General features: G+C 40.7%; 1 protein-coding gene across 1 annotated transcript; it reads right to left on the bottom strand.

The window, feature by feature from the left end:
* Positions 1-573: 573 nt before the first annotated feature.
* On the bottom strand, positions 574-26,373 carry MPZL3 (myelin protein zero like 3). Its single transcript, XM_032285349.1, has 6 exons — positions 25,361-26,373; positions 13,815-13,981; positions 10,492-10,702; positions 8,889-9,054; positions 6,952-7,015; positions 574-3,468 (listed from the first exon to the last, which is right to left on the bottom strand). The coding sequence occupies exons 1-6, from the start codon at positions 25,431-25,433 to the stop codon at positions 3,442-3,444; spliced, it is 708 nt and encodes a 235-aa protein (XP_032141240.1). The 5' UTR covers positions 25,434-26,373; the 3' UTR covers positions 574-3,441.
* Positions 26,374-26,417: the final 44 nt, after the last annotated feature.

Genomic DNA, 26,417 nt, shown 5'->3' with positions numbered 1-26,417 from the left:
GCCTGTAATCAGCTCTTGCTATGTGAGCTGGTTCCAGCACACCACGGAATCTCTGCAGGTTCTTGCTGGGGTACAGCCCAGACATAAGTGGTTGCATGATGCTGGAAACCACTGTTAAATCAGGCTTAGCCTAAAGCTGCCTCCTTACATATTTTAAGTTTGGCCTAAAGGTTTTTCTGTACATTATGAACTGTAAACTAAATGGAATAGCATACAGACTGTAGTCTACTCTTGCGTCAATCATGGAGTTTGGCCAGTCGAAGACAGCCAATGGTTCAAACGGTTCAAATAAGGCAAACACCGAGCTGTAACCAATCCGGCTATTTCTGTGTCTCACTTCTGTTTTCCGTACATCACTTTCCTTTTTTCTGTCCATAAATCTTCTACCACATGGCTGCGCTGGAGTCTCTGAGCCTACTGTGGCTCAGGGGACTGCCCGATTCATAAATCATTCTGTGCTCAATTAAACTCTTTTAAATTTAATTCAGTTCAAGTTTCTCTTAACACCACAAACCCCTGTCTCTTTCACATGACAACTCCCACCTTATATGTAGATATCCACACACAAAAAGGTAGCCAAAGGATGCAAAGAAGTTTATTAACTATGATGCAGTAAAGATACCAAGAGTTACAATATCTGTGCATATGCCCCAACAGTGCCTACTCTCCTACAAAAAAACAAAAACAAAAAGGCAATGAGGTGCGGCAGTTAACAGCCCAACACTGGAGTCACAGGAATGGAGCTGCCTCTTCTGGCAGCGAAGTTTCAAGTTGTGCAATTAAATAATAGTCTTGGCCCACTCCTTATGGTCTTCTTACAGTTTCCCTTTAGAACCATAACTGAGTGACTTAGTAGAACGTTCATATTCAGGATGTGGCCTCCAGAAGGGTCATTTTGTTTTGTTCCGTTTTGTTTTTAACAAAGACATGCTACCTTCTCTCCTGAAGCACCAGTGCTGAGTTCAGGAGCTGCAGAGGACTAAGATGTTCTCCAAGTAGCCTGAAGTAGCAGGTCACATGGAAAACACAAAGCAATCGACAAGTTCACATTTTGTAATAGAATTAAGAGCTTAATGCATAAAACTCCAGGCAATGTAACCACGAGTAAAAGCTTCAGCAGCTAAAGAAAAATTCTGAAAGATTTCTAACCCCTTCTGAACTAAGTTCCCTTTCTAAAAGAAGCTGGTTTCCAGGGGTATGATAAGAGCCCGTGGAGTAGCAAAGAGAGCGAATAGCACCTTAGAAGTTATTCAACAACAGGTGAAACAAACAAGTAAACAGTAAACCACTTTATCTTCCTTTCATCCTTAAAGAAGGCAGGTGTGTGTACACTGCTTTGGGACCCTTTGAAGAATAAAAGGCTGTAACTCAAATCTCAATATAAGGGATAAAGAAGGAAAATGATAGCAGCCAATGACTGGGATGTGACTACAAACCCATGAAGTCAACTAAATTAAGTAAACTAAATTGTCAACATACTCACTTACCACGAAGGACTCTATTGTTCAGTCATTTAAAAAGGAAGGGACTAGTTCAAGTCATGATTCAGGCTACAAAATAACATGACTGAGTATTCATAGAGCACCAACTACCTCAAGTTTAGACTAGGTGTCAGTCTACAAACACACTACCCTGCAGTGATCACAACACACCTGCAAGGGCTTTACAAGAAGGCCCAGCCAAAACTGGTTCCTCATTTAATGGGATGCGGCTTTCAGTGAGTTCCTGTGACATTATCTCTTTCTCGGAGAAATGAGGACACACAAGAAAGTTCCCCTTACAATTAGATCTCTATCTTCAAATCTCTGAGAGATTTGAATTATTTACTCTCATTGCTCCAGTTGCTTTCCTCTCTCTGTTGAGGTGTCAGAAATGGTCACATTAGATTGGCCTGTGACAACCACATAAGTTAACAAGCAGCCCAAAGTACTGTGAGGTTTAACCACGGGAAATGTCAACGGCTGGTCCTGTCTTCGCCTCTCCTACTTCCTCGCGTGACCAAAGTCAAATCACAATATCCTCCAACTAAACGGATTTGCTAATCTGTGGACCCAGGTTAACAGTAGAAACCAGGCCAAATCTATGAGACAGATCTAACAACCCACGTTTTAAATTAGATCTTGGCAAAAAAAAAGAGAGAGATTGAGAGAGAAAAGTGGTTTTTAAACCAACATATACACTCTAAAATGCTGTAATATGGAAACTTCCTGAACCACCTAATGAAAACCATGAAAAGGGATCAACCTGTTCAAAGAATAGAGACCAGTGAGGGGATAATTTTTGTCTCCTGTAATTGAGAAGTGAACCCGATCACTATTACAGAGGACTATTTATATATGCACTGTTCATCTTTACTGATATGCTATCCATATGCCTTAATGGCTTATAAAAAGTCCCATGTAAATTAAACTTTGAAACGAGCTGTTATAGCAGAATGGAGTAAGCTGTTATAAGGCACTGAGAGAACAGAAAGGAGAACTACGCTATACACAATCTCACTTCCTCATCTCAAATATTATGTAAAAACAGCTTGCAAGTACTCATAGTTTACTCAGAGTTGGCACATTTTAGAAATCAACAAAGTTTTGAAAAACAATACAAGTGAAACATGTTGTAATTGCAAAGAACTCCTAAAATACTCTATAAGCCCCTACTAAAAACCTGTAAAGAATTTTTCTTGCCTCTGACTTGAAAAGTCAAGAAGAAAAGTAGCAGCTATAAAAGACTCCTTGGCCCAAATTGTACCAGCAAGACTAAAGAAAATAATTATTCTACCTCGCTATTCCCTTCCTTAATTGTAAATTGATGACATTGTATTTAATACTTTAAAAACCCAGTCAAAGCAAACCAATGATTTGATCCTAGCAACTTTAAGGAAACTAAGAGTATACACTCTAAGTTATCCAAAAACAACTGAGGTTGAGGTCATTAAACCAATGAGTATATGCCCTATACTACTCACAGCTGACAGTGCACATGGAGCAAAAATCAAAGAATATCATCCCAAGCAAATATTTTGTCTGGTGACAAATCAGGAAGCCACAAGCTCCACTTCATTTAGAAAGTGGTTTTGGCGTCAGCAGTGTGGCATACATGCAGGCTTCTCCTTCGAAGAGTTGGAGGAAAACGTAATACATTCCAGAGCAAAGATGAACCATAAAGTATCTTTTTGCTTAGGAAAAGAATTTCTTCATTCAATTACAACATAATTTCTTGAAAGGGGAAATCATGAGTCTCTTATGAGAGTTCTTGAACAGTTTATAAATACAACAAAACATTTATTCAATAAATAAGCGGTTCCTAAAGTCTTTACTGATGATCTCCAGGATTGTCCATCACTGTGGTCCAGGCCAGCTCCACTTCTCTGACAGGCCGTAGCTGCCAGTGGAATGGGATGTTTCCTGTTATTAGGTGACTCTTCTTATGACATGCAGACTTTCATCAATATGTCTCTTCATAGTCTGAATCCTGGAGGGAGAAAATCAGTAGATGTGAAACACAATTCCACAATCGGAATTTAGGCAAAGACCAAATGGAACCTGGCTTGGGAAACAATCACAGTGAAATGCCACTGACTCAATACACCTAAGTTCCCATGGAGTTTCACAGGACCTCAATATAATTGGTGTCTATGGGGCTAATTTCTGCTCTGAAGCCCTAGTGGTTTCCTTTCCCTTGGTGAATATTTTTTAAAACCTCCACACACAGGCACATTTTCTTAACACTACAAGCATCAGTGGAATCACCCCAGCAATCCTTTCCTCACTCTCTTGCAGAAATGTGCAAATTTGTGGTTAGGAGTTTAGACTAGGTATCAATCTACCACTGAGTTCACCTCTTGCTGGCTGTGTGACCTGGGATAAAGTTATCAACTTCTCTAAGCCTCAGTTTCCTCATCTGTAAAATCGAATAATAAAAATACACCTCATAGAACTGTTACGAGAATTGAATGAGATAATATATGTAAATTACTTAGCACTGTGCCTGGCGCTTTGTAAGCACTCATTCAAGACTAGCTCCTGCTACCATTATTATGGTCCAAACTCATGTTCATTACTTCTAACTTCAAGTGGGCCATTAGTATTATCTGGCATACCACATTTCTCTGGTCTATTCATTCTCCTTCATGACTATTTCATACCCTTCCCTCTTTCCCCAAACTTCCAGCACCTCCCCTTCCCATCATTCTCAGCTGACAGGCCTGCTTTTTCCCATCATTGGGAATAAAGAAGCAGTCAGTAGGGAATTTCCATAAGCTCCATCATATGTGGCCACTCATCTGCATCCTGACCCATCTATGTGGCCTTCCCTATTGTTCTTATGCACTCTCCCTGCCTTTATCTAAGGTCAACATCTCCATGTATGCACCAGACCCTAGCATTACCCCAACAATCCTCTCCTCTCTCTCTTGCAGCACCAATTTTTCCTTCTCTACGACACAATTCCCATCTGCATACAAACGTGTTCAATTTCTCCCATCTTAAAAAGAAAAGCCACCCATGACAACACCCTCTACGTAATGCCTGTCTCTCTGCGTTCCTTCACAGTAAAATTCCTTGGAAGAGTTCTTTATACCCACTGTCTCCAATGTATTTTTCTGCAATCGTTCTTGACCCCACCCAGACAGGTTTTCCTTCCCACCATTCCACTGAAGCTCCTTTTGCCGAGGTCACCAATGACCTCCATATTCCCAAATCATCCAATAATCAATTATCAGCTCTTATTTTACTTCACCTGACTCCACAGCAAATGACACAGTTAATCACTCTCTTTTCCTAGAAACACTTCTTCACTTGACTCCCAGGATACCAAAATCTCTTTACTAATAATTCCTCTTCATCACCCCATCCAAGAAATCTTGGAGGGCTCCAGGCTCTGTCCTTTGACCCTTCCCTATCTACACTCATTTCCCTGGAGGAAATGTCTCTATCACTCACTATCTGCTAATGGCTCCTAAATCTATATCTCTAGTCTAAGCCTCTCTTCTGAACTCCACACCCACAACTGCCTACTCCACATCTCCACTTAGAAGTTTAATAAGTATTTCAAACTTAATATGTCCAAACCCAACTTCTGATCTTCCTCCTAAAATCTGATTCACCCACAGACTTCCACATATTAGCAAATGGTAACTCTATTCTACCAGTTGCTTAAGTCAAGAATCTTGGAATTATCCTTGAGTCCCCTCATTTTTTCATACATAAATGTAAAAGCAGTAAATCCTTCTGGCTTTACCTTCAAACTATAATCAAAATACAACCACTTCTCACCTCTTCCACCACCATCACCCTGGTCCAAACTACCAGCATGTTCAGCTATCTGGATTAATGCAAATGCCTTCTAACTGGACTCTCTGATTCTGTCATTGTTCCTTACCAACCACTCTCAAGACAAAAACCAGAGTCATATTTTTTAAACAGACATCAGTTGAGAGTGCTTCTCTTCCCGAACCCTCCAATGGATTCCATTTCAGTGAGTAGAAGTCCAGGTCATTACAATCATCTATAAAGTTCTGTAAGATCTAGCTGCTGCATTACTTCTCTGATGTCAAGAACTACTATTCTTTGCCTTGCTGTCTTCATTCCTGCCATACTGCCCCCTTGCTACTCAAAGAACACGCCAATCATGGCCCCTCTTCAGAGCCTTTGCACCCGTCATTTCTTCTGCCTGAAATGCTCCCTGGCAATAGCCATATGGCTTGCTTCTCTTAGGTGTTTGCTTGAATATTCTCACTGAGGTTGTCCCTAACCTAGTTAATATCGTACCCCTATCCAGCCATCCCATCCCCCTTTTCTGCTTTTTTTCTTCATATACTGTATATATACCATCTCATCTACGATATATTTTACTTATTTTTTAAAGCTTTGTGAGTTATTTGTACCCTAATTCAAGAGGTGACATTTCAGCAGAGTTTTAGAAGATAAGAAAGAGTTTTCCAGGCAGAGAACATTCGGTTCTCTGAGGGCAGGAATTTTTGTCAGTTTTGTTCCCGGCCATTTCCTAAGCACCTAGAACAGTACACATGGCACGTGACAGATGTTCAACAAATCACTGGTGAATGGATTAAGGTCTGAAATGTGGATAATAATTGCATGAATTTTAACTTATTTTGTGTTCTCGAAGTAAGGACCTAATACCAACCTTGGAGGCTGGATTAGATTCCATTTTCTCTAATACCTGGCATTACCGACCTTTCTCTCATCTCTCCTACAATACTCAAGTGCGTGAGAGAAAGAGAAACGGAAAACACTGCAATCAGTCATGGAGCCAAGTCTGAACTTAGCAAGAAGTACACAGGGGGCAATGACAGGTATGTATCATATGAGATCAGAAGTTCCTTGTGATCTGGTTTCAACTGCACCACATCAGAGAGTCTTCCCTCCTGCTAGGATCCTAGGACAGCCACTCGAGTCTCCTAATTGGAATATCTGATCCTGTCATCAGTCACACCAAGTACCCAAAGCAGGAGCGATGACAACCTTTTGACATTCAAATCAAAACTTGGACCTTCCAGTGTGATATTTCTTACTGATAAAAGACATCAAGTTACCTAAAAGGTTATATCACTGTAACTCCCTGAAAAATACTATGGCTCAGTGGAAAAGTTAAATTCAGGGTCGGGTCCAGCAAGTCAGTCTCCTAGTATGAATTCAGTGGCATAGGACACTCCTGTTTTGGGATTTTCTGTCAGTCTGCAGAAACTACTCTACACGGCCCCCTTTCCCTAACCTGAGACTACCACTCTGTGCCCATGAAACAGGAAACAAAATCATGGTTAGAATTAGTAGGGGTCCCCTGATTCCAAAATGCTTTGAGGGAAGATGCTGGCTCATACCTTGCTTGGACCTACCTGCATATCCTCTGCTGCCTCTGAAGGCATAGGATGGATCCTCTTAGATAAGCAGGAAAGTGAGACATCAACAGTGAGCAGAAGGAACAGCATGCACTTACCAGGCACTCAGCGCAACGGACGCAAAGCCTCGCCATGCACGCATCTTCCTCCTCCTGATCAGTGCTGTAGAAAGAGGACAAACCAAATCTGAATCACCACTATCCTCAACAGCACAGAGCAGTTAATAGTACAGGTGTTGAAATCAGACAGGTCTGGTTTTAGATTCCAGTTCTTCCACTCACTAGCTGGGTGACTGGGCAAACTGTTTAAGCCCGAGAAGCCTGTTTCCTCATCTATAAAATCCACATATTGGCCAGGCACAGTGGCTCATGCCTGTAATCCCAGCACTCTGGGAAACTGAGGTGGGTGGATCACCTGAAGTCAGGAGTTCAAGACCAGCTCGGCCAACATAACGAAACTCTGTCTCTACTAAGCACACAAAAATTAGCTGGGCGTTGTGGTGCACACCTGTAATCCCAGTTACTCAGGAGGCTAAGGCAGGGAATCGTTTGAACCCAGAAAGCAGAGGTTGCAGTGATCTGAGATTGCACCACTGCATTCCAGCCTAGGCAATACAGTGAGACTCCCATCTCGAAAAACAAACAAACAAACAAAATGCACATATTGCCACCCACCCTTAAAGCATAGTTCTGAGGCATAAATAAAAAATAAATGTGAAACATGTACCATAGTGCCTGGCATATAATAAGTGCTCAATAAATAGGAGCTAGTCATAAACACTCATTCAGAAGTGTACTGAGCACTGACAATGTCTGAGCATTGTGCTGGCCTAGAGGTAAAAAGATAAATAAAACTTGGGCCTGTGAAGAGCTCATGATGGGGGTGATAGACCAGTTAAAACTTAACAAATATGTTATAATGCCATGTGATAAGTGTTTTAATAGAGTTAAGGTCAAACTGCTGCAGCAGCGAAGAGTGGGGAGTGACTAATTGTCCTCTAAGGACTCAGGGAAACTCAAGAGAAGGGGCTATTTCAGCTGGGTCTTGGAGGATAAGAAAGAGTTTCCAAGCAAACAAGAGAAGGAAGGAGGGCATTCCAAGCAAGACAAAAGGGGGGTTCTTAAAGGATGAGAGAGAGGAAAAATATTTGAATTAAGTATAATATGTTAGGGCAAAAAAAAAAAAAAGCAAAGTTCATGGCAGCTGGGATGTGCGGAGACAGGAGGGAACAATGTGACTTAAAGTAAGATCACAGGGGGTTTCTACACCACGCTTAGAAACAGACATTACTATTTTTACTAAGAGTCCTTTGCCTTTTTTGAGCCACAGCTTCCTTGGAAAGTGCACAGGGTACTCTCTCATCATTAAATAAATGCACATACACACACACATACAGAGAGAGACAGAATGTTGGACCTTCTCAATGTAAGACTCCCCTCCCCTGACATAGACTATGGAGAACAGGGGTTCTATGTGGCCTTTTGTTTTGATTTCCTTTTACTACATTTGTTTTTAGGGAATATACCAGGTCATGCCTGCTCACTGGCAGAATAATGCTTAATAAATCTTTTTGATACACACAATCCATGTAGCCCCTCCCTTCAGAACATATGCTGACCAAGAATAGGTCTTGCTTATTCAAATCACTTTTGCCCTCCACAGCTGTTCTTAAAGCCTCTCTCATTGCTCAGGCATTTTCTGTCAGGAGATATCATCAGCTTAGTGCCAAAAGCAAGGAGAAAGAAAAATCATTGACTTCAGAATTTACTGAGAACCATGGCATTGTACAATCTGATTTCCAAAGCAGAAGATCAGGGCCATATTTCAACTCCCCCATCTCTCTCCAAATTAGCATTCACACACTTCACTGTCAACCTTCCTTTTGGCATCCCTTAGCAGAACTATTCTCTTCAAAAAGAAATTTCACCAGCAGGACTAAACTCCATTCAGAAGAAAGAGAAGTGAGGATGTAGGGGTCTGGGTAGGGTGCTCAGGAGGAAACGGGTTTGCTGCCCAGGGCTCCCACTGGACTTACTCATCTGAAACCTCAATAGATGACTTCTTATAGCCAGACCTGCTCCTCTTCTTCAGCCCAGCAGCCTTCCTCCCCATTCTCACCAGCAGCAGAGCAACCACCACGGCTGAGGGCACGAAGACAAGGATGGAAAGAAGGGCCACAGAGGAGAGCATGGTGCCAAAACCTAGAGGTGGAGAAAGAGAAGGTAAAAGACAGGGATATGCAAACTTGCCTCCTGTGATGTGAGCTAGGTTCTATGTTTGTTCTTTTATTTCTTCTAATTACAAAAGTAATAAGACATTGTGTAAAAGGTAGAAAATACACAAAAGTACAATGAAGAATAAAAATTTACTCATAACCCCACTACCTAGGAAGAACACTTTGGTATCTACCCATTTAATCTTCTAGGGGTATTGGGTATAGGGTGCATGGGAGGGCATATATATTTTTAAGTATGGATCATATTTACATATTATTTTTAACCTCCTTTTTAAATTTATTATATGATAAATATTTAACAATTCCTTCCACATATGATGTGTAATGGCTGCATAGGATTCTATCATATTGAATAATTCATGGAACTAATCCTCTAATGCAGGACATTTAAGTTGTTTCTAATTCTTAGAATCTACAAGTTACATTAGGATGGCCATGCTTGTACATAAATCTTCATGTTTAGCTCTAACTCTTTAGATGAAATTTACAATGGAATTACTAGATCAAAGGGCCTATACTTTTAAGACACCTGATTTCATACTACCAAACTACCTTCCAGAGAAACTGTATCATTTTCTTCTTCTGCCAGCAGTATGAATGTGCTCATCTTTGAAACCTACAAGTTATTATTTCAAAAGAAAAGAAAAAAAAGAGAAAGAGAAAGAAGCAATAAGAGAGGGAGAGAGGGAAGGAAGGAGAAAGGAAGGGAAGATGGGAAAGAGAATGGAACAGAGGGAGGGAGAGGAGGAGGAAAGGCGGGAGGGAGAGAGACATGAAAAAGACTTAAGAAATGATGACTCATCTATAATGAGCCATAATGTACCTCTAAATCTTTGGTTCAAATCCAGTTAAGGACTAGAATAACCACTTAAGTCGTCACCAGGGAATAATGGAGAAAAAAAAAAAATCAGTCCCTAATCTACTCTCCTCCTACTTCACCCTAAAGAGAAACTACCGTTCTTTGCAGTATAAAAGAAATACGCTAGCTCTCATCATTAGAGGGGGTGCCCTTTCAAGACACAGGCAAGAACACTACCTCATAACTGCAAGTATGAACATGCTAGGAAAACTGGAATGACTTCTATTTCACAGAGACAACAACCCTATACTTACCCAGGGATTTTCCATACATTCTACAAGACCTTTGGTCACCTAAAGTTAAAACTAAAAAAGGTAATGGAGAAACTATGATAACATTTGAAGAGAAAATTCCGTTTTCAAAATAAAGATTAAAAATTCATCCCAACCTTACATATCAGGACGGCAGAAAAATTACTTTGACTCACTGATTTAATTACCCAACTGGCTTACAAAGATAGACAACTTTGTTTATCATCAGACTCTCCAGAAAGCACGACAGCAGTCTCAGAGCACTGCAGAAGGTTGGTGACAGTGAGCTTACCCCTTTCTGTGACTGTTAGCTCTGTCATGGGAATATTATGGTGCACGTCTGGGGGATTCTTCACAGCACAGCTGAATGTCCCATTGTCCTTTATGGTAGGGTTGCTTATACTAATAGATGCATCCCCTTTGTATACATTTCCAACCCAGGATATCCGATCCCGAAATGTGCCCGCTGTGGTTGGGTACTGGAAAGACTGATAATGAAAGATCTAAGAAAGCAACCACACGAGAGAAAAAGTTAATTTGGAAAATGCTATGAAAACGTAAAGCTCAGTAGATCCAAAATAAAATACGACTGCATAATGGGTTTGCTTTTTCAGTTGGGCAACATTTCACGCTTTTTTAACCTGCATCCTATATGTTAATACAACTGTTCTGAAAAAGGCTCAATGAGAGGCTTCTGGGATCCTAACCCTTGAATCTCTTCTAAATTCTCCCTGGAAACCTAACGTAATAGTTCTCAACCAGAGATTTCACCCTCCAAGAGGCATTGGCAATATCTGAAGACATTTTCAATTGTCACAACGGGGGAGATGCTACTGGCATCTAGTGGGTAGAGGCCCGGGATGCTGCTAAACACAGCAAAGAATTATCCAGCTCAAAACGTCAACAGAACCAAAACTGGGAAGCTTTGTTCTAAAGTAGCATCTCAGATTTGAATAGCACTCTACAGTTTGTAAATAATTCCCACGCATTTACTCACTTGAGCCTCATAACACTGAACTACATGAGGCAGACATAATCATTCCAAATATATAAAAAGGAAAACAGGGTGGACATGGTGGCTCACACCTGTAATTCCAGCACTTTGGGAGGCCAAGGTGAGCATATCACTTGAACTCAGGAGTTCAGAATCAGCCTGGCCAACATGGTGAAACCCTATCTCTACTAAAAATACAAAAATTAGCCGGGCATGGTGGCACACACCTGTAATCCCAGCTACTTGGGAGGCTGAGACATGAGAATTGTTTGAACCCAGGAGGTGGAGATTGTAGTGAGCCAAGATTGTGCCACGGCACTCCAGCCTGGGCAACAGAGCTAGACTCCACCTCAAAAAAAGAAAGAAAGAAAGAAAACAAAGCCAAAAACAAAAGACTAAGGGGGTTGCTCTAATGTATACAACTAGTAAGTGACAAAAAGGAGATTTTTGTTTATTCTCAAAATCACAAGGAGGGTAATATAATTCAGCCTTTCTCAAGTCATCTATCTTGACAATTAATATAATCCCTAAGTCTAATACCTGACAAGTACGCAACAAATATGTGTTGAATCAAAACAATGCTGCTTAGGACTTGGTGATCAGACACTTCATCACTAAAAAAAAAAGCATAATTATACCTAGAGGCAGGCCAGACAGGTATTACAATACAATATGACTTATGTAAAATACAGGCTTTCCTCTTTCTTTGTTACTTGGTAGCTTCCCATTTAGGAACCTGGGTGTTTACAACCACTGAATTGCCCAATTTTGAAAAGCAACTTCCTGGAGAAGATGCTGACTCATTTATTTGTTCATTTGTTCATGCATTCCTTCAGCAAATATTTGGTGCAGACCTCGAATGTGCTAGGCATTGTTAAGTAAGAGCCACACAGGTGTACTCCCTACTCTCACGAAACTTACATTTTAGTGATAAAGACAGATAACAATAAATAATAGGCCAGGCACAGTGGCTCACACCTGTAATCCCAGCACTTTGGGAGGTTGAGGTGGGCGGATCACAAGGTCAGGTGTTCAAGACCAGCCTGAACAACATGGTGAAACCCCGTCTCTACTAAAAATACAAAAATTAGCCAGGCATGGTGGTACACACCTGTAATCCCAGCTACTCAGGAGACTGAGGCAGGAGAATCGCTTGAACCCAGGAGGCAGAAGTTGTAGTGAACTGAGATCACACCACTATACTCCAGCCTGGGCAACAGAGTGAGACTCCATCTCAAAAAGAAAAGCAAAGCATAGTGTGTTGAACATTTCAAAGGGGGAGGTAAAGAATCCCTAGCACTAATTATCAGCATCAGTGTAAAAGAGTTTGAAACTCCTTATTGACAAAACCTGGCCCACTGTGTATCCTCAAAATTAGTCTAGCCTGTAAATTCAATGTTAAGTTCATGAAACTGAAATCCTTGCTAGCTGATTAATCTGACACAATCCTGATTGATTAACCCATGACTGCAACATCATGTTATGCAACTTTAATTTCAACTTGTGTGAGTTTGCTGACTTTCTGACCAGCCTCGCAGAGAGAAGCACTAGAAGAGAACTGTTGTTTCTGACCCAGGAAGCTCCCCATTGCTTGCTGTGTCCTATTTTTGACCAAGGAGGCAGAGCCAAATAAGGCCAGCCACAGTTTCCTGACCATTCAGAATCAGGTGAACTATTTCAAGTCTGCAAAAGGGGGTGGGAAGGACCATGAATACAGTCTAGCTTCTTTCACTGGAGTCCCCTGCCTAGCCCCAAGCTACATGGCATTCTATAATGGCTCCTAACACAGAATGCAAAGCTTACTTATACATGAAAGTCAAAGAGGACATTTTTCCAAGAAGAAAACAGGATAAATAAATTAACAATACTTTCAAAAATATAATCTTACATACAGCTATGACATTCACATTCTTGAATAACATCTATCCTGAGCTAAGGATACTGCTGGAAGCTTAAAAAGTTTTTATAGCATTTTAATCTTCAATTAGACAGCCACAATGCAACTTGGACCATAAATGTGTTTTACATGTATGACTAAGGTATATTGCTTCCAATATTGCAAAACCATCTGTCACCAACATCTGTCACCAATACGAGGTGCCACCATTTCCTTCAAAGGCAGCTATATAAATCAATGCAGATGTTTATACACTGGGAAAAGGTGCCAAGATAAATCCACAGAACACAAATATGTAAACACATACACCCTTTAAGATAACTTAATACAACAGAAAGTGAGCAGCCTTAAGAGAAAGGATGTCTATGACTGGACCTATAGAATTTTTCCATTCAACAGTCCTGAAGGTACCCTTTTAGTACATTAAATCTGAAAATGAAGCTATGAAATCATGCAAAAACAAACAACGAAGGGGAAACAAAATTAACCACATTTCCTCTGAGCTTCTGACAGTTTTTTCCTTGCAGCTTATTTACAGAATTCTCACATGGGGCCCTATCTGGCCAAATGAACGTCATATAGGATAAAAGTTCAGCTACGTCTATTAAAGTAGAAGGCCATTTTCTACTCTAAGATGAGATGGCCTCATGCATGCCTGCGATTTGCAGTATAACAATTCCAAAACCGTTGACCAAAGGAACGTTTCAAAAAAGTACACACTTACTGATTCTGCGCGGCTGCTGCTGGGAGGGCGATACGTCCAGTCTATAGTCAGCCTGTCAGTGACAGCTGAAGTTGACTTGAAAGTGCATTTCAACTTGATCTTTTCTCCAACATAACCTCGGACATGGGCATCTGCATGAATCTCCAAGGAAAGGACGATATAAACACCTAATCAAAGCAAACCCAAACACTTAAAATGAATTCATTTGGGTGGAATATACAGACGTGAGTGAACAATTATTTTTAGAGCCCTCATCAAAAAGCCAGGGCAATAAATACTAATAAATATCTTCTCGGGCAAGCCCACAAGGGACAAGGAGTTGGTATCTGCATTAATCAAAGATAGTATTTTTCAATCATTTTCTAATCTTAAATTATAACTGAATGCTTGTGAAAAAATTTAAAATCTGGTCACACCAGCATTTTCCCAAATACAGGCTTGTGGTTCAATTAAGCACAAATAATGGGTCTGCCCATGGCTGGCTAAAAGGCAACATAACCCACCCATCCCCGCAGACACAAACACACACTCGGGGAATATGGCAGCTTTTGTGGTCTAAGGGACTTACCCCAAGTATAGCATGATTGCATCATGAAGCTACCACTGCCTCAACAGCAAAACGAGAATAGGAAGTAAGAATGGAAAAATTTCTTTCAAATAATTTTCTAAAACGGCCCCCAAGGTACTATCTATTTTTCCCATTTTCTTAGAGCTGGCTGAGGAGACACACATCCATTAAAAGTAAATTGTGGGGAAGAAAACAGAATAGGTGAATGCATTCTGTCATGTAAAAATAAGGTATCATTTTTAAACCCACTAGAAACTTATTTCTTCCAAAACCACTCATGTATCCAGCTCTGACACTTCACCTCCCTGAAAAGGACTGGCATATTCTAACCAGTTCCTTCTGCTTTCAGAGAACAAAAACTTATCTTTCCCTACAGAGGCATATTTTAGGAAATTACATTGCCAATACTTTGTTCTTCCTGCTTCCTTATCCACCTCAAGAAGCCATGAATCTTCTGGTGGCCAAGGCAAACAGAGCAGCAAGATTTCAGAAAAGTGCAAACCCACACACATCCTGAATACCAATAGTGCTTCTGTTACAGACAGAATGGGGTTGTGATTGAGTGCACAGACCCTGACTCCTATGCCAGAGGCTCTGGGTTCCAATCGCAGCCCTGTTACCTGCTGGCTCTGCAGCCTTAGCAAGTTACTATACTTCTTCAGTCTGCTCACCCTCATGGGAATGATAATAATAGTACTTAACCTCAGAAGGCCACTGTGAGGATTAAACGAGTTAAAGCACACAAAACACTGAGAAGCCTACCCAACCCACAGTAAGTGCTCAGTGCATGTGAGAATCATCGTCATTATTGCCAGCTCTTCAGTCCTGCCCACGCTCTCAACCTTTCTTGTCACAGTTATGAGTCATTAGTTCCACTGCCTTTACCTCTGCCAGCTTTGAATCATTTTTCTTGCTCCTCTCTAGACAATCCAGTCTGTTGACATTCTTCTTAAAAGGAGGACACCAAAACTGAACCCACTAATAAGAACTCGTAAGAATTTGACCCATCCCGAAGATGAAGATTACTTCTGGTCTGCCTGTGGCACCCCTTCTGACTTTGCCATGCTAAACCTGTCATGCCTTTCGTGCCTTTCCAAATGCTGTCCCTCTGTTGAAAAGCTTTTATTCTGCAGTCCCCACTCTCTTACACTCTCAATCCTGACCCATCACTGTAAGAAAATCCTTATTTATCATTCAAGATCTAGCTCTAAAAACTGGAAGGTGGAAATGAATGGACAATCTACACTCTCCCTATATCCATTCTTTTATCCTAAAACATAAGTAGAGTATAGAGATTTAAAATACAGATTTAGAATTGGCCAGACCTGGACTTGAGTAGCTCAACTACTTTCTGGCTGTGAGACCTTGATCTCAGTTACCTAACCAGTTCAAGCTCCAATGTCTTCACGTGGTAAATGGGAATAATAACAAGATCTACTTCACTGGATTACTCTGAAGAGCCACTACGATCAAAAAAGATAATTTTTTATTATGATCATGTTGTTCATTTCACAACATGAAATGCTGGGCACGGCATCTGGAATAAAACTTTAATAAATGTTAGGTATTATTATTAAAATGAACATCACACATATTCAAAAACTTTCAATAATTTCCTATGGGCCACAAAATAAAATTCAAACAGCAGCTATCTAGCCCCAAACTTCTGTCACTCCATCCATCTACCTTCCCAACCCCCTCACCATTACTTGAATGTCCTGCTATTTCCCACATGTACTGTGTCTTTTCATGCCACCGATCCTCTCTTTAAACACGTCTTTGTCTGGAAGGCTCTCCTCCCTACCTCTACCAATCCTGCCTGGGTTGTTCCCCACCACACCACATCCCCAACATTCATACACCTTCAAATTCCAGCTCAAATATCAGCTCCCTTTGCGGTGCCTTCCCAAACTCCCTGATGTGATTCATCGTCCTTTCTCCTCCTAACACTAGGTACATAATCCTGCTTAGGCACATATGCCATTGATTGTACCTAGTTATAAAGGCTATTCCTCTATTAAATGTCAGCACCTTCAGGGCAAAAATTCAGAGGGAGGGGAGCAGAAAGGGAGACACTGAGAGAAACAGATAAAGTCACCAGAAACTCTAGTATAGGAGCAAAGCATGCCTGTAAGTCACCCACTTTATTCCTATCACCTTTTTTACAGTACATTCAATACTCTTACCTCCCCTACACTCCTATCTTTCCATTGCACCCTTTCAGGAAAAGCTCAGCTGTAGATGACTACAACTAGACTGGGCTAGTATACCCTGAACGAGAAAAATCACACAGCTTGACAGTTACCATAAAAAGTCATGAATGACACCCACCACTGAGTCCTCAACGAGGCCTGGCAAACCTTTAACTGGCCTTGGTTAGCTTCCCATTCCATGATTCCTCAAGCCCTTGTCATTCTCCCTCAATCCTCTATGCAACGTCCAAACCCCTCATTTTCAGAAGAAAATGTTACCTCTTACTTCATCATGAAACTTGAGGCCATATAAATGGCCCAGGCACATGCATTCCTGCATCTGCTCCCCTCCTTACTTCCAACCTGAAAGCATGTGGTGTCCCTTTTCCTATGCAAAGTCAAGCTCCTCCATGACCTGCTTTAGCAGAAAAACCCTCTCTAGGCTGCACGCAGTGGCTCACACTGCTGTAATCCCAGCACTTTGGGAGGTTGAGGCAGGCAGATCACATGAGGCCAAGAGGTCAAGAGCAGCCTGGGCAACATGGTGAAACTCCATCTCTACTGAAAATACAAAAAAAGTTAGCTGGGCATGGTGGCACACGCTTGTAGTCCCAGCTACTCAGGAGGCTGAGGCAGGAGAATCGCTTGAACCTGGGAGGCAGAGGTTGCAGTGAGCCGAGATCGCGCCACTGCACTCCGGCCTGGGTGACTGAGCAAGACTCCATTTCAAAAAAAAAAAAAAAAAAAAAACCCTCTCTACTGCCTTCAACCTTTAAATACACAGAAGTTTCTCTCATCCTTAAAAACAAATAGCAATTTTTTAAAAATCTTTCCTTAACCTGGTAATATTACTTTAGTTACCAGCTACTGCCCTTTGTCTCCTTTCTAAGCCAAGCTTGTGAAAGAATGGTCTACACTTGAGGTCTCCCGTCTCCTCCTTCCCATTCACTTATAGACCTTATGGTACAACTGAACTCCACTACCACTTTTGGTAAAAGGCATCAGATATCTTAAAATTGTAAAATTCAAGGGATAAAAACTCCAGTAGACACTTCTATCCTTATTTTCCTAGACCCTCTACCAGTGACTAATTGCTCCTTGAACTTCTCTATCCCAAAGCTTGCCTGACAATGCTTTCATTCTTTCACTCATTCTTCAAACATACATTTATTGAGCATCAGTTTTGTGCCACCCTCTGGGTTTGGAATTAAATGCAAGCAAAATAAATATATTCCTTTGTATACTTGAAATACAGCAAAAGTTTGATACATAAATTAAATAATCGTAAAGACAAATGCATAATTATAAACTCTGATAACTACTATGAAGGAAGGACAAAGAAAGTAGCTAAGCTTCCCTGAAAGCTCCTCTTGAGCTGAGGTCTGAAGGAAGGGGTAACAAGGTGAGGAGAGGGAGGGCATTCCAGGCAGAGGACACAGCACATGTGAAGGTCCTGCACCAGGAAGGAGCTTAGTCAGTCAAGGAGCTGAAAAGAATGAGTGTGACTGCAACATAGAAAACACGAAAGGGAGAGAAAATAGAATAAGATGTGGCTGGGAGGTAAACAAAACCCAGATCAGGCAGGACCTTAGAGATTTGGGTCCTTACCCCTAGGGAAGTAGGAAGCCATGGAAAGTACTTAACTGTGGGACTGAACAGGAAGAGACCTGATGAAATTTGCATTCTTAAAAGATCACTTTAGAGAAGATACTTAGGAGGAATCAAGAGTGAATATGGGAAAAATCAGCACTTTGAGAGCCCCAGGTGGGTGGATCACCTGAGGTCAGGAGTTCAAGACCAGGCTGGCCAACATGGCAAAACCCCCGTCTCTACTAAAAATACAAAAATTAGCCAGGTGTGGTTGTGGGAGGCAGAGGTTGCAGTGAGCCGAGATCACACCACTGCACTCCAGCCTGGGCAATAGAGAGATTTTGTCTCTTAAAGAAATTTTTTTAAAAAGGGAATGAGTGAATATGGGGAGATTACTGAGGAGGTTACTATGATATTCAAGTAAGAAAGAAGGGAAGTTTGAACTAAGTATGGATGTGGAATGTTAGGGAAAGGGAGGCGTGAAGGGTGACTCCCAGGTTTCTGACTTGCTGATGTCATTCACTGAGAAGGGAAGACTAGAAAAGTAGTAGGCTTGGCAAGGGAACAGGAGTTTGATTCTAGATGCACTTAAGGTGCCTCTGAGATACCCAAGGGATAATGTCAAGGATGCAGTTCGTTTAGAGTAAAGGTCAGCAAACTATGGCGCATGAGCTAAATGGAAGCAAATGGATCTAGTAGAAAGGGAACAAACTAAAAATAACTAGCAACTGAACTTACTGCTAGCTCTGGGTGTGACCAGATTGGCCTAAATCAATTATGACATCCAGTGGTCTTTTGGTAAACAGCTAAAAAAATTTACAGTGTCCCTTTTTTTTTTTTTTTTTTTTTTTTTTTGAGATGGAATCTCACTCTGTCACCAGGCTGGAGTACAGTGGCATGATCTCAGCTCACTGCAACCTCCACCTCCTGGGTTCAAGTGATTCTCCTGCCTCAGCTTCCCGAGTAGCTAGGATTACAGGCGACCATCACCATGTCCAGCTACTTTTTGTAATTTTAGTAGAGACAGGGTTTCACCACCTTGGCCAGGATGGTCTCAATCTCTTGACCTCGTGATCTGCCTGCCTCAGCCTCCCAAAGTGTTAGGATTACAGGCATGAGCCACTGTGCCCAGTCTACAATGTCTTTTAAAACAAAGTTTTATTAGAACACAGTCATGTTCATTTGTTTATATATTATCTGTGGCTGTATTTTTTGCAGAATTGAATAGCTGCCACCAGAGACCATGTAGCCCACCAAATCTAAAATACTCTCTGGCCCTTTATGGAAAAAGTTTGCCAACCCCTGGTTTAGAACAAAGAGATATGGGTTACCATTTAAAATCAGAATCTCTTTAGTCTCCCTCCAACCAACTCCCCCACTGACTGTGTTACACACACACACCCACACACACACACACACACACGTACTAACTCACTCTCTCTTTATCTCTATCTCCCCAAATCTCTGGCAGTGCGTATCAAATATCTAAAGCTGTTCTTTTCCTATCCATCCTTTAAACACTGGTGTTCCTTAGAGCTCCAGCCTGAATCTACAGTCATTCAATGTGTTCTCCTTGAACAAACCTATCCACTTGTAGATTTAATAACCACTAATAGGGCAATGATTTCCCAATCTGTATTACTAGCCATGACCTACCTCTGAGTGTTCAAGTGTTACTGGATCTGGATATACTCACTTGAATACCAACACCACATGACCTCAAATCAAATGTAGTAAACATTTGTTTGTTGCCAGTTCAACATCCATTTCCCCTGATCTCCTAATAATATCCTTTTTTTTTTTTTTTTTTTTTTTGGATACCTACCTTTTCCCACACAGCCTATGAGTTAGGAGGTAGATGACACTATCAGTCAGGATCCAGGCAGGAAATGGAAGGCAAAATCAGCTGAGATTTTGAAAAGTATATGGGCCACTTTTCTTTTCTTTTTTCTTTTGAGACAGGGTCTCACTCTGTTGCCTAGGCTAGAGTGCAATGGTGCAATCTTGGCTCATTGCAACCACTGCCTCCCAGGTTCAAGTGATCCTCCCACCTCAGCCTCCCAAATAGCTAGGACTATAGGTGCATGCCACCACACCTGGTGAATTTTTTGTATGTTTGGTAGAGACAGGATTTTGCCATGTTGCTCAGGCTGGACTCAAACTCCTGAGCTCAGGCAATCCTCCCACCTCAACCTCCCAAAGTGCTGGGATTACAGGCATGAGCCAACATGCTCAGCGTGGACCACTTTTCAAAGGAACTTTTCCCAAGGTCAAGAGAACTGGCAACAGCACAAAGCCTTTACGGTCCCCAGGTCGACATGGGAAAGGGAGGAAATGGTGTTACTAGATCCTGGTAAGAGTGGGAGCTGTGGCTCTGACAAGGGCTGTTGTTAGAGGGATATAGGTACTACAGAGCATGGCACCAAGACAGGGAGGGAGCAGAATAGAAACATCCTGATTTTCTCTCTCCTGCCCTCCAATCTCCTGCCAATGCCTCCCATTGGCCAAATCTAAATGGAAACAGAGGAAGAGAGCCTGAATGATATACTCTATACAGTCAGCTTTCCAAAGAGTGGAGTACAGCAGAGAATGAGTCTGGTAGGAGGGGAGAAAACTAACAGTAAACAGCAACTGACTTTCCTGCCAGCAGAGGCTGACTCAGATTGACCTAAACCAATCACTACATCTAGCGGTGTCCTGGTGGGAGGATCACTTGCGCCCAGGAATTCAAGACCAGCCTGGGCAACATAGCAAGACTCCATCTCAAAAAAATAAAAATAAAAACAAAAAAATAAAAAACAAGGCAGGGAGGCATTAAATAACTTTCCAAGCAGGTTTTCTGAAACTGGCTTTGATTGGATTAGCTTAGATCACATATTGACCCAAAACCTATCTTTGTGACTGGGAAGATGGTGTGCTCAGCCGGCTCCTCTTGGCTCTCAAGAGCCAATTAAGTATTAATATATTTCTTCCCACATCAACATTAGGGACTTAACCTATGTAGCTTGAAATTGACCATGGCAGGAGTATTTGCACCACAGAAATTGTCCAACCCTATGTATCTGGACTTTTTAGTTTTTGTAAAAATGTTCTGCTGTTTACCAGGACACCACTAGATGTAATGATTGGTTTAGGTCAATCTGAGTCAGCTTCGGCTGACAGGAAAGTCGGTTGCTATTTATGCTCTTCTCTACATCTAAAATTTTCTTCACTCTCTATCTCTAACTAACTGTTCTTCCCCTTTCAAGATTTAACTTCACCTCCAGGAAATCCTTCCTTTATCTTCCTGCCAGGTCAAAAGCACCTCTTCTCCATGCTCATGGTTTCTAATGAATTTATCTCTTAGCATGACTCTAAAATCATCTGTTGACTTATGTCATCGCCAATAGATCCTGAGCCCATCAAAACAGAGCCTAGCATATTGTGGATGTTTAGCAATATTTATTCAAGTAGAAAAAACAAACAGTTGTGTTTTTGGGGGTTATTTATTTATTTATTTATTTTGAGGCAGAGCCTCTCTCTGTCACCCAGGCTAGAGTGCAGTGGCACAGTCTCGGCTCACTGCAACCTCCACCTCCCAGGTTTAAACAATTCTTCTGTGTTTTTAGTAAAGACAGGATTTCACCATATTGACCAAGCTGGTCTCAGCTCCTGACCTCATGATCCACCTGCCTTGACCTCCCAAAGCGCTGGGACTACAGGTGTGAGCCACCACGCCCAGCCCAGTTTCCTTTTTATAAAAAAAATTACAAAATAAACATTAAAATTATATATTCTGGTTACTAAATTATAGTAATTTTTGGTTATAAACCAAATTTTGTTCGCTAAATTATAGTAAGTACACCATCAGTAAACACACCTACCTACTAACTTTTTCCTTGTTAATATATTTGAACTCCATATTTATGAGCATGATTGTGCCACAAAGTTATCAACATTTAAAGTCACTTAGTTGAAATCTAAATACTGGATACGTGGGTCTTAATTATATAGTTACAGAAAAATAAGAGAGTAATAGTTTAGTTCATCCGTGGATGACTATTCTATACTGTTAGACATCAGGATGTTGACTCCTTTTTGGGGAAAAGGAATAATGACTGGAAGGAAGCACAAAGGAAGGCTTTTGAAATTCGAGGAACATTCTATATATCCTGATTTGGGTGCTAGTTACCCATGTGTGTTCAGTTTCTGAAAATTCATTGAGCTGTATACACTTATAATACCTGCAATTAAAAGTGTCTTAAAATCAATGGATGTAATATAGGTTGTCTCCTTCTCTTGTTAAAAATTCCAATCCAACATTAATTCATTCAGAAAGGTCCATCCTAGGCCTAACATCCTTATCTTTTCACCTGAGCAGAAAAGCATTCTTGCCAGGTAAAAACAGCCCAACTATAGAAATATTTATAATAACAAAAATTTTTTAGTCTGGGGGAAAAACAAGAAAATCACATTTTAACGTAAGTAATTTTACACATGGAAGAATTAAATGTGTCAATAAAGCCCCCAATTTTGTATGCCTCATTTTCTAAAATATAAATCTGCTGATTTTTTATTCATATTATTGTACACTTACGTAAAAATACAAAAAGTTTAAGAAGCCTAGGCCTTCTAGTCTACCATTTCTAAATACTTAGATAACTGATATAGCAGGACTAGACTTATAACTTAAGGAGAATTCAAATAATCTAATAATTTAAGTGGCCTTATCTTCAAAAAAGAAAGGCAAATAAACACTGATATGAAACCAAAATCTACCACATAACAGATTTAAAAGACCAAAAAAATAGATGAACCTTTAAAACATGAGAAGTGAAAAAGGCCAGTCACCAAAAAGCACATATTGTGTGATTCCACTTTTTTTATTTATTTTATTTATTTTATTTTATTTTTGAGACAGGGTCTCACTCCATCGCTCAAGCTGGAGTGCAGTGGTGCAATCCCAGATCACTGCAACTCCTGCCTCCTGGGTTCAAGCAATTATTCTGCCTCAGCCTCCCAACAATCTGGAATTACAGGGGCATGCCACCACCCCCAGTGATTGATTGATTGATTGATTGGTAGAGATGGGGTTTCACCATGTTGACCAGGTTGGTCTCAAACTCCTGACCTCAAATGATCCACCTATCTCAGCCTCCCAAAGTACTGGGATTACAGACATTATTCTATTTATATGAAATGTCCAGAATAGGCAAACCCATAGATACAAAAAATAGACTGGTGGTTGCCAGGAGCTAAGGGAAATGGGGAATGAGAAGTGATTGTTAATAGGTATCAGGTTTCTCTTTGAAATCAGGAAAATGTTCTAAAATTGATTATAGTAATGATTGTATAACTGTGAATATACTAAAAACCATTCAATTATACCCTTTAAGACAGTAAATTGTTTGATCATCTGCAGGCTTGAAAAAAAGGGGAAAAAAGAAAAAGAAAGAGTAAATTGTATCGCATGTGAATAATACGATAAACCAGTTTTTTCATTTTTTTTTTTTTTTTTTTTTGAGACGGAGTTTCACCCTTGTTGGCCAGACTAGAGTGCAATGGCACTATCGCACCTCACCGTGACTTCCACCTCCCAGGTTCAAGTGATTCTCCTACCTCAGCCTCCCGAGTAGCTGGGATTACAGGCACCTGCCACCACACCTGACTAATTTTTTTAAAAAAACTTTTTAGAAGAGATGAAGTTTCACCATGTTGGTTAGACTGGTCTCAAACTCCTGACCTCAGGCCTTCCAAAGTGATGGGATTACAGGCAGGAGCCACTACGCAGCCACCAGTAATTTTTTAAAAGGCAAAAAATCTGACATCAAATTTTGGGGAAAAATTAAAAATAAGAAAGAAAAAAGAAAAAAAGGCAAAAAATCTATTCCACAAGTATATCAAGATCATAAAATCCACTTTTAGTGTTTGATTGAATTATATGCTCTGCTGAACTTGACAGATGCTTTTCAAAGCAAAATGACATTAAGTCCATTTCCAGATTTTTTCTCAATAAGACAATATTTGAATATTTCTCGTGTGTGTGTGTGTGTGTGTGTGTGTGTGTGTGTGTGTGTAAGAGAGAGAACTGGGTTTATTAGGAGTGACAGTAAACCAGCCTAAATACCATACTGCAAAATAATTTAGCTAAAAAACAGGAGACTTATGATGACACAGGCAGCTGGGAGGGATCAGGGGTGTGCTGGCAACATGAATATTAGTCATCAGTTAAAAACTTTCCAGCCCTATCTGCTAAGATTTAGAACACCTGAAGTCTTTAAAGTCTTTATATAAATTAAATATCTCTTTCAGAAATCCCCATTACCCTCAAGGAAATTGTATAAAGTTAGCAATTCACTCTAATGCTAGATATACTAATATTTTATTTCCCAGGAAGGCACACATACACAAAATCCAGAAAATAATTGTACCTTAAAATGAAGGTAATTAGGTTGGATTGAAATTTACCCAATTTGAAAATTATATGAAAGCAAAACTCACCTAAATTTTAAGATGTGAATGTCAGTATGAACACCCTACTTCTGATATTAGCTAACAGATTAATTTTTAACAGAATTTATATGTTCTTTCTTGTATTAAAAAGTTATTTAAAAAAAGGAAAAAAATCAGATCTTGTGAGACTAAAAAGTTATTAAAATGCTAAATCAGTTGCTTTTTCATCAATATGCTTCCCTATAATGAATCACATCACATCCCTTCTGTGACTAACAAATATTTCATTTTAGAGACCACAATAATCACCTACAAAAAATAAAATTACCAACGGTCATGATTTTGTTTCTCAAAACTATTGGAACAAACTACTGAATGCTAGACCTGCCTTTTTTCTAATCAGGGTATACAGTCCCCAAACCGCAGATGTCAATCACTGACAGTCTCATCACAAAATAACACCGGGTGCCACCAAAGCCAGAGCTCTTTGTGGTTCCATCAAGTTATGTCATCACCAAACTACAATGACAAAAGTCACACAAGGTGGTCAAGCTCCCAAAGCTCAGGAAAAGACTGACAAAATACCAACACCCCTCAGCGGGGTGGTGACGTCATCCTCCCCACGTCCTGCTCCCTCCTTCCTTCCTTCCATCCCCGAGCGTTCCGGGAGCTTTCCGGAGACCCTCCCCGCCCGGAATCGGAAAAGCGACCATCTTCCCTAACCCCGCAGCCGGAAGTGGAGCGCAGCCAGCCACAGCACTCACCCTGGAAGAACAGGACGCCCAGCACAGGGAAAAGAGCGCAGCCACGGCCTCCAGCCGCTCCGCTCTGCTGCATCCCGCCAGCTCTTCAGATGCTTGCACACCTTGTTTACAGCTCCCAGTAACGACACAGGTAACACCGGAAGTGACGTCAGCAGGAGGCAGTGCGACAACTTAACGATCCGAAGTTACCATAGGAACCTGGCTTCTTTCCAGAACCACACCTGGTTTCAGTGGCCCCGATTCGCTACCTTTCAGTTGGAAGCTAATTGCTCTCTTTTGCTTGAAAATTAAGTAGGTTACAAACTTGGAATCTTTACAATTTTGTTTTATGCAGAACTAAATAATTGTGATGCTCTGACTGCATTCCAGACATGGTTTTTACATCTCGAGATTATTTTAGTTGAAGGTTCTCAGAATACACTCCCGTAAATTTAGAGTTCAGAAACACCTGGGAGATCATACAACATAGATAAATATGTATTAGGCGCTTGTGGTAGTAATATATACCACGAGCATCTTTGGTTCCTGCTCTTTTTAGTACAGCTAGTACAGCATCCAGAATTGAGTGTTTATTAAGTTACTTTTGGCGATGGCAATGATGATCAAATCATTACAGCCTGTGTTAGAGAAAAAGGGAAACTGGGATTTGTGTATCTTTGGTTGGAAAAGCAAAAAACTTATGTTATCAAAGTACCTGAAGTGAGATGGTGTCATATACTTCTGAATAAGAGATGGTACAATAAGTAGGCTGCTTTAATAATCAGTAAGCCTCTTCCCTGGGAATTGCCACGTCAGTGAAAGCAGTAGGAGAATAAAAGGATGCTTTCGCTTTGGAGAAAAATTAATAACTTTCCATTTTTCAATTTCTATTCCTTTACCAGACTTGAAACCCAGTAGTTTTCCCTATTAAAACTAGTTTAGCAAAGTACTAAATGGAATCTTTTATACTGTTCTTTGAAAGAGCCCTCAAACTAACTAGTATTGTTGTGCCCAATTCCCAGCTATCCAAAGCAATGTGAAAATTCTGTGGAAATCCGTATACTTCTCCATTGTTGAC

The sequence above is a fragment of the Sapajus apella genome, unplaced genomic scaffold (assembly GCF_009761245.1).
Source record: "Sapajus apella isolate SASKATOON/1434 unplaced genomic scaffold, GSC_monkey_1.0 scaffold16, whole genome shotgun sequence".
In the NCBI taxonomy this organism is placed as follows: domain Eukaryota; kingdom Metazoa; phylum Chordata; class Mammalia; order Primates; family Cebidae; genus Sapajus; species Sapajus apella.
The sequence above is the reverse complement of the archived record's forward strand: the minus strand, read 5'-3'. Positions and strand labels throughout refer to the sequence as shown.

Coding starts and splice junctions, on each gene's coding strand:
- MPZL3 (XM_032285349.1), bottom strand. CDS start 25,433: ATGCAGCAGAGCGGAGCGGCTGGAGGCCGTGGCTGCGCTCTTTTCCCT. Junction 9,055..10,491: donor GCTAACAGTCACAGAAAGGG/GTAAGCTCACTG, acceptor CTCCACCTCTAG/GTTTTGGCACCATGCTCTCC. Junction 3,469..6,951: donor TCCGTTGCGCTGAGTGCCTG/GTAAGTGCATGC, acceptor TTCTCCCTCCAG/GATTCAGACTATGAAGAGAC.